This window comes from Thamnophis sirtalis, unplaced genomic scaffold, assembly GCF_051295495.1.
Source record: "Thamnophis sirtalis isolate CommonGarterSnake01/CBP01778 unplaced genomic scaffold, rThaSir2_p1.2 scaffold_13, whole genome shotgun sequence".
Lineage (NCBI taxonomy): Eukaryota > Metazoa > Chordata > Lepidosauria > Squamata > Natricidae > Thamnophis > Thamnophis sirtalis.
In genome coordinates, this window is record NW_028261393.1 from 45483344 (window position 1) to 45492446 (window position 9103).

At 41.9% G+C, this 9103-nt stretch overlaps 1 protein-coding gene across 2 annotated transcripts in view; it reads left to right on the plus strand.

The window, feature by feature from the left end:
- The window catches only part of DACH2 (dachshund family transcription factor 2), a 321366-nt gene extending 313361 nt beyond the window's left edge, over positions 1-8005 (plus strand). For both annotated transcript variants that reach the window (XM_087727336.1, XM_087727337.1), the window contains one exon: positions 6796-8005. In XM_087727336.1, coding sequence (XP_087583462.1) covers positions 6796-6833 — 38 coding nt within the window. In that variant the 3' untranslated portion in view covers positions 6834-8005. The remainder of the gene's footprint in view (positions 1-6795) is intronic.
- Positions 8006-9103: the final 1098 nt, after the last annotated feature.

Below are 9103 nucleotides of genomic sequence, written 5' to 3' on the forward strand. Positions count from 1 at the left end.
TTACTCCCCAGTCAGACTTCACAGTTTTTGCAAGCTTAGCACTGACATGTGATTTCATTAGATTTGATCGCTTGCGCCCAGATTGACTTAACTTCAGTCGGAAGACCTAAAAGGCCTCTCGGTTTCTCAGATTCCCTGTTTGCACATCAAGGCAACAGCTCCTTTAATTAATTAGCACGAACCGCGGTAACATGAACTGCTGAGCAGAAAATAACAGCCTGTTTTACGATCGGAGGGAGGTTTCCTCTTCTGCGTGTGGATACCTTAGTTAACGTCGGCACCGCGATAGGTGCGAAGGAAGGAAAAGATCACTCCTGCGCAGTTCTTTTTCTTTCTTAAAGCTGATGCCCTTTTATAAGGCAAGTGCGTGAGAAATGTGAGAATGCGGGGGAGGAGGGTTGATTAGAAAGAAGCAATCCAGAACTTCAAGGAGAGAAGCAAACTGGTCCCCAACCCCGTGACCCATCAAAACCGCGGTAGACAAAAGCGCGCTCGACGAAAGCGCGTACCTGACGTCATCAGCAGCGCGACGAAAAAAATTAAAAATAAATTAAATTGAAATTAAAATACAATTAAAGCAAGCCGATTCACATAAAGGTAAGGGTTACGTTAAGCGTTAGGGGGGGTTAGGGTAAGGTTTTCGCTTTAATTTTAAATTTACCGCTCACAGCGCGATGTTTTTGTCGTGCTGTGATGACGTCACGTACGCACTTTCGTCGAGCGCGCTTTTGTCTACCGCAGTTTTGTGGTGGAACCCCCCAACCCATGGTCAACCGATCAGCAACTGGTCCGCGAAGCCCAATCCGCAGATTCAGGCAGCAGGTGAAACCATGCCCCCTTCTGGTCCACCCTTCTTTCTCCAGTCCCTGGTGCCCAAAAAGTTGAAGCCACTAACCTAAAACTAAGGAGAAATTTCCTGACAGTTCAAACAATCAATCAGTGGAACAGACAAGGTGAATGTTCCGACACTGGAGGTTTTTAAGAAGAGATTAGAGAACCATCTGTCCGAAATGGTGTAGGGTTTCCTGCCTGAGCAGGGAGTAGGACGAGAAGACCTCCAAGGCCCCTTCCAACTCTGTTATTCTGTTCTATTCTTAATCAAGGAGAGAAGCAACCTGCAACTAAGGAGGGATTTCCTATCAGTGTGCTGAGATTGTTTTTCTTATAGACATTTCATGACCCAACTAGGGAGCGTCATCAGGGCTAGAAGGGGGTGGGATTTGCAACGGGGAGCAAGAGAAGATGAAATGGATGGGAACTAATCCAACGTGGAACTAAGGAGAAAATTCCTGACATTGAGAACAATTAATCAGTGGCACAACTTGCCTCCAAAAGTTGTCAATGTTTCAACACTGGATGTTTTTAAGAAGAGATTGGACAACCATTTGTCTGAAATGCTGTAGGGTTTCCTGCCTAAGCAGGGGGTTGGACTAGAAGACCTCCAAGGTCCCTTCCGATTCTTGTTATTCTCTGTTATTCTGTAATCAGAACTTCAGAAGTGATTGTAACTTCATTGCCCCAGGTAACTTTGAACGGCTGCTAAGAGGCCGGTCATAAGTCAAGGGCCACCTGTATAGCACGTTATATTGCAAATCTGTCACAGTTTGTTGCATACATTCAAATCCAGAAGCACACACAGACAACTGATGCAGCAGGATTCATTAACTTCTTTGTATACATAAGAATAGATGAATAAATGTACAATGCCAACAGGTGGTTCTTCCAAGTAAATGCAAGTCAGGAGTGTTCCAAGCAAACACAAGCAGCTAGTTTCATTTCAGCAGACAAGCCCAGACAGATTGCTAGTTTACTTCTCAGAGCAGCAGACTGCTATCTTCTTACGTTTCTGTTTCAATTCTCTGCACAGACTCAGATCTGTTTAAGCTCCCATTGGCTGACTTAGTTGCTATGCCTATTCACTGGCTGACCTTGTTCCCATGTCTCTCCCAGTCATGAAAAAAATCCAGAATTGGGGATGCTTTCATTATGCCGTGTTGATTGGGGTGCTAAGAAAGAGACATAATCCTGAAGGTTAAAAGTTCCCCCTTCCCACTCTGGTTCTATTTTCCCTCTGTGACTCCAAATATGGAACAAAGGGACAACAACATCCAAACATTGTTCACACAGGATAGTCGCCTCGGGGCAAGACAGGCGGCATACAAGTTTTCATACCTAACTCAATAAAAATGAAATAAATAAATTTGGATTAAAGGCAAAACAGGTGAAGAATTTCATCAGATTATACAACATAGTTATCTTTTTTTCTAAATGTCTTGCTTATTAAGGCAGTCATGCACTTCATGGCAGGTTATAAAAGTCTATCGGGCACTGGGGCCTCGTAAGCATATTTTACTGTTGGGGAATATCATTTACACCTTTTTATGCTGTGAATATGATCCCTAGAGAATTCCACTCCAACGACTGTAAACCCATTCTTTTGCTCACCTTTGTCTAATTCCCTTTTTAAAGGAGCGAGTGAATATCTGATAATGGCATAAAGCTAAAAAGAGAAGTACATTTATGGCCCAAAGGTTTATTTAAAATCTTGTCTGTGTGTAGGTAGTCCTTGACTTAAAGGCAGTTTGTGTACTAATGGTCCAGATTTACAATGGCCTTCCTCCTCAGTCACCCCACACTCCTTACCACTTAATGACCCATAAAATCACATAACAATCATTACTGGGAGTTCCAGGATTGGTTGAGAGAAGCAGTCATGTGGTCGGTCTCCGAGTGCTTCACTCAACAACTAAAATCCCAGTTGCATTTGTGGTTGTAAGTTGAGGGCTACCTGTATATAGGTATAGAGCCTCAGCTCTATATATAGGTATATATAGAGCCGAGGTGGTGCAGTGGTTAGAGTGCAGTACTGCAGGCTACTTCAGCTGACTGCTAGCTGCAGTTCGGCAGTTCAAATCTCACCAGGCTCAAAGTTGACTCAGCCTTCCATCCTTCCGAGATCAGTAAAATGAGGAGCCAGATTGTTGAGGGCAATAGGCTGACTCTGTAAACCACTTAGAGAGAGCTGTGAAGCACTATGAAGCGGTATATAAGTCTAAGTGCTATTTCTATATATCTATGGAGATTCTCAGTTATCCAGGTCATGGTTGTCCCAAAGGTGCTTTTTCAAGAGGCAACTGGACTTTATGCTTTTTCTTTGAAGACGTTTCGCTTCTCATCCATCTATCCATCTTTGACATCATCTATCTCCAATCGACAACACAGTCCTTTCAACAGTTCCAAGAAGGCTCCACATACATTTGCACCACTCAGGTGACTCCGATGACACAGATAAACCTCCAAGTAGCCTTAACGACGGTCTAAAAGGATGCAAATGACCAGCTTTCTGCAAGGAATATAAATCCTTCCCTTCCCCACCATCCAGCCAGAGCTGAAGAAGCTTCTTGGATGAGAAGCAAAACGTCTTCCAAAAATAAAAGCAGGAAGTCCAGCGAAAACTTAAAATGTTAACAACCTTTGAAGAACTTTTGGCCCAAATCATGTCGCAATCAGAGCTTTCAGGAGTGAAACGTGATCTCAACCACCACCCCCCCCCCACCCCCTCAATCTAGATGTACTAATTATTTTAGGGGGCCCTTTTCTACTCCTATTAGTAACAAAAGCACAACATATACTGTACAGTCTGTAAAGACCCTTTTTGCTAAGGATGATCATAAGATCATCTTTACATATAATTCTACCCACCTTTGTTAGATGCAGTAGAGCAGTGTTTGTCAACCTTGTCAACTTGAAGATGTCTGGACTTCAACTCCCAGAATTCCCCAGCCAGCGAATGCTGGCTGGGGAATTCTGGGAGTTGAAGTCCAGACATCTTCAAGTTGACAAGGTTGACAAACACTGCAGTAGAGGACAGGGGTGTCAAACTCAATTTCATTGAGGGCCACATCAGGGTTGTGTTTGATCTTGGGGGGCTGGGGTGGGCATGGCCAGCCTGACATCACTCGTGTTTGGGGGAGCCTGTGATGGCCCGAGCTCTCTGCCAGTGAAAAGGGGATCCCGAGCTCCGTTTTCGGCTGCCACGGCCTCCTGCAACCCTCTGCCACCGAAAACAGAGCTCGGGAGGGTCACACGCGGTCCTCCCGAGCTTCATTTTTGCTGACAGAGCATCAGTCCTTCGCTGTTTCCAGGGCAGCCCTGCAGGCCAAATTTAAGCACCTGCGGCCTGGATGCGGCCTGTGGGCCATGAGTTTGGCAACCCTGGGATAGAGAATATCTAAACATTTTTTTTTTCATTTCTAAGTGCCTCCAAAGCCCAGTTCTGTCCCCTTCCGCCATCCTTAGTTCCCATGCTCCTGGACATTCCTGAGGCATTAATTTGTCTGTGATATTTATTCGTGTTTATCTTCAGGCTCCATATTGGATCAGGGCAGGCCTTCTTTAAAACATGAAACATTCAATTCTTAATTAGCCATTTCCTGTTTGGAATGGAGCGGACATGCTGGATGCGGATTGAAATTCAGCTCCTGCCCTCCTCTGTTTATCGTTCCAGATGTTTTTGTTTTAGCTAGGAGTTGACTTTGACAGCTGCCGTTAAATGATAAATCACTCATATTATAGCTGAAATACATTTCAAGATTGAAATGTAACAAAAGTTGGCAATCGCTCCAAGGATATGTGTCATTTAGCTGGTCAATATAGGTTGTGTCCGGGGGTAGATTTAGCTTCGGCACACGCGAATCCAAAAGGCGAGATCTCGGTCGATTCTTGGCACAGGCTAAGTTGGCTTGATCATTTTTACCGTGGTTTTTAAAGTCAGAAAACTTAGTAGCTAGGACTTTCAATCTGTTCTCGTGGAGAAACGAATGCAGATTCCTTTGATTCTTTTAATGATTTTATTTATTTTTTTTCCTTTCAAAGCAATAGCATTTAGACTTATATACCACTTCACAGTGCTTTTACAGCCCTCTCTAAGCAGTTTACAAAATCAGTCTATTGCCCCCAACAATCTGGGTCCTCATTTTACCGACCTCGGAAGGATGGAAGGCTGAGTCAATCTTGAGCCGGTCAGGATCAAACTCTTGGCAGTGGGCAGATTTAGCCTGAAATATTGCATAGGAAGGAAGGAAGGAAGGAAGGAAGGAAGGAAGGAAGGAAGGAAGGAAGGAAGGAAGGAAGGAAGGAAGGAAGGAAGGAAGGAAGGAAGGAAGGAGGGAGGGAGGGAAAGGCAATACCACTTAGACTTATATACCACTTCAGAGTGCTTTTACAGCCCCCTCTAAGCAGTTTACAAAATCAGCCTATTGCCCCCAACAATCTGGGTCCTCATTTTACCGACCTCGGAAGGATGGAAGGCTTAGTCAACCTTGAGCCCCATCAGGATCAAACTCCAAGCTGTGGGCAAAGCTAGCCTACAATACTGCATGCTAATCACTGCAGACACCCCCCCCCCAGGGCTCCTAATAGCATTAGCGATGGCACTTAGACTTATATACCGCTTCATAGTGCTTTACAGCCCTCTCTAAGGGGTTTTACAGAGTCAACAAATTGACCCCAGCAATCTGGGTCCTCATTTTACCGATCTCAGAAGGATGGAAGGCTGAGTCAACCTTGAGCCGCTCAGGATTGAACTCCTGTCGGTGATCAGAGTTTGCCTGCAATACTGCACTTTAACCACTGTGCCACCAGGGCTTATGAAAGATCATCTTTATTTTGAACAAAAGAAATAAGAATCTTTTGATTTGGCTTGGATTGCCTTGTTCTCAGCATCTACTGACTTATGACCATTTTTCACATTGCTGCATTCCCATGGTCATGTGATTTACAATTTCCCTGAAAATAAGACATCCCTGGATAATAAGCCCAATTGGGCTGTTGAGCGCATGCGCTAAAATAAGCCCTCCCTCAAAAATATTGCAACACAACAGCAGCCATGAGGTGACCACGCTCTCCACCTCCTGCACCTCAAAAATAATAAGACCTCCCCAAAAATGAGGCCAAGCGCTTAATTTGGGGTTCAAAAGAAAATAAGCCCCTGTCTTATTTTTGGGGAAACGTGGTGTATATATAGTATTATACCTCCTCGTTCCAACCATTTATCTGTTATTCATACATACATATTCATACAGTATCATATTTATATCTATTGTTTCCATAGTTCTAACATAGTTCTCTGTATACTTATCATTCTGTATATTTTAATTTACACTTTTATACAGTCTGGGTGGGCGTAGTGTTACTTACCGTAAATATTCTTTTCTCTAGTCTTGTACCTATATTTTTTTCTGGTTTGTCAATCGTCTTTCATCCTTATTTTTCTAATGTTTGCATCTATTATCTAACCAAATTTATCACATATCCCATATTAAATAATACTCTGTTTCTCCTTTGTCTTTAATTTCCACTTAACAACCATCTTACTTACTTAACAATTGCAGTGTTAAGAACGGTGGCAAGAAAAGCCGTAAAATGGGGCCAAACTCACTCAACAAATGTCTCACTTAGCAACAGAAATGTTGGGCTCCATTTTGGTCATAAGTCGAGGGTTACCTGGTATTAGCCTTGACGCCAGTTGTTTTTCTATGTCATAGGTCTCCAACCTTGGCCACTTTAAGACTTGTGGACTTCAACTCCCAGAATTCCTCAGCCAGCAAAACTGGCTGAGGAATCCTGGGAGTTGAAGTCCACAAGTCTTAAAGTGGCCAAAGTTGGGAGACCACCCCCCCCTCCCCAAGTCTACGTCATCTTCCTAAAAACAGATTTCCATTCCAGCTTTCAAGAACTTCAGGTAGAGATGTCGGAATGGCAATATTCCTTTTTCTTCTTCTTCTTCTTTTCCAGAAAACAGAGCATACATCAAACCAACCATTATGTACTGAAGATGCCTAATTTGACATGTTTGTGTGGGGCGGGGGAGGGGCGGGGGACATGTAACAGTCACTTCTGAAGATTTAGAAAACTCCTGCAAAGAAGTCTCTTTTTCAACCCTGGATTACCTTTCGGTGCGGTGGGAAACAGTTGCAATGCAGACCCGTGAATCCAGGACTCTTAACTCAACTCCTGTGTTGGAAAAAGAAAAAAATCACTGCACCGTCACTGAGAAATGTGGAGACTCACAAGCTTGGCCATCCCAAACTGTTTTGCAGCAGAATGTTTTTAAGTCCTAGAAAAACAGAATGGGGAAGAGTCCATCCTAGCCTTTTTTTAAGCACATATAGGTATGATTCCCTGGGGAAAAATATTGCCTCTGTAGGAGAGGAGCAAGGTTGATGATGACACACCTGTTATGATGTCATGATGCAAATTGCCTGCATCGTCATCACGACACCGTTACGTATTCACCTTGGTTTTGCAAATGAGGTTAGGACACGTGTTGTTGTCATCGTGGTTTGTTACGGTGAGTAACAGCCCCCAAGCGTTACCGCAGCCTTCCCCAACTTGTCACCTTCCAGAGGTGTTGGGACCCCAGATCCCAAAACTCAATGGGAGTGTACGTGAAATTGAGCCAGGTTGAGGATGGCTGTTTGACCGTTTAACAATGGCACAATTAATTTAATAAGCTGCAGTTGTTCTTTCTGGCTGTATAATTCTACATGTCCAGTTTTATCACTAAAACAGTTCAACCCAGAACTGTTTCAGTTCTGTTTATAAATTTAAGCTTTGTTTACTGAAGCTGAAAAACTCAATATATATTGCGTTTTGAAGAGAAAAAGTATGTACATTTTTTAATATGATAATGTAAAAATTGTCCTTCCTTGGATGACCAACTAAAAAAAAAAGTGTGAACTAAATTCCAATATTCAATGTAACAAGGGGATTATAAAACTGATGCTTTTTTAAAGAAAAAAAAATAACTCAGTTCTGCTTGGTTTTTAGTCTTTTCACACCAGGGGACAAAGGAAGGATGAACATATGGTAGGATGTTAGATAATGGAAACTTTAAAATATAGTTTCTCTGTTGTATCATATTAAGTTAAAAGTACACATTCTTTGTTAAAATGTTCTTGCTAAAAAACTACAGTATTAAAACATTTTTGTTTGACTTTGGAAATGGCTTCATTTTTTTTCATCATGTTTTTAATGCTGGATTATGGTTACCGGATATTCATTTTACTATTTTTGAGCATATCCACTGAATCTACTTTTCAACACACCTACTGAAACACTAACATTTTGGTATTCACACTTGTCCAAATTTTGCCAATATTATTGCATAAGTTACATATTTTTTTTAACAAAACCTTTATTTTAGGATTCAATGCATAGGGGGAAAAAAACACCTTAAAATACTTTCAAAAATTATGCAAGGCATTAAAATCTTGATTTAACAGACTATTGAGGGAGAGGACGTCCATTAAATCTGAAAGTCTGTTCGATCCAAACCTACATCATCTATAATTTACATTAGTCTGTTTGCATAATTACATCATATGCTTTTAGCTAACAGTATTAGCATTATACCCCACATATTGGATCTAAAAAACTCTGTATTTAATGCTTCTTACCACCTATAGGAGATGGCCAGGCTGAACCTGAGGGAGAGGTCAAACGCGTCATAAGTCACAAATCCGTGTGCACCCACAAGAGATCTAAGCCAGCCAACCTTGAATGACTTTCTTATCTCTCGCTCATTTTTTTTGACTGTTAGTTGGCCAGATTCTTGTAGAGAGTTTAAGCTTGCAATAAATCTTTATGCTCATTTGAGCAGCCTGAATCTCCTGATTTACCTGGTACTTTGACATTGCCTTCCACCTTAACGGGAGCCAATGCCCCAGTTAAAAATAGGATGTGACTCTCCTCTGAACATTATGAAGTCCAATAAACATCATAGCTTCGATTTTTGAAAAGCTCCAAGAAGGGTTAATAAAAAACCAATATTGTTAACATTGAACAACTCATTTCAAAATCCAACCCATACTGCAGAGCAAATGTGATTGTTTTAAAAGATAAGTCATCTTAGCATTTTTTTTTCTCCTCCTCAAAAGCCCAAGCTACTACATTTGTATTAGTTTGGTGAACACTTCATTGATTTCCTCATTTGCCCTTGCAAGAATAGTTTTAAATGTCAAAGTACCTGGCAAATGAGATTTAAGGAATCAAGAAACTCCCGAGAATGAATCTGTTGTAAAGTTGTTATTAACTAGCGCCT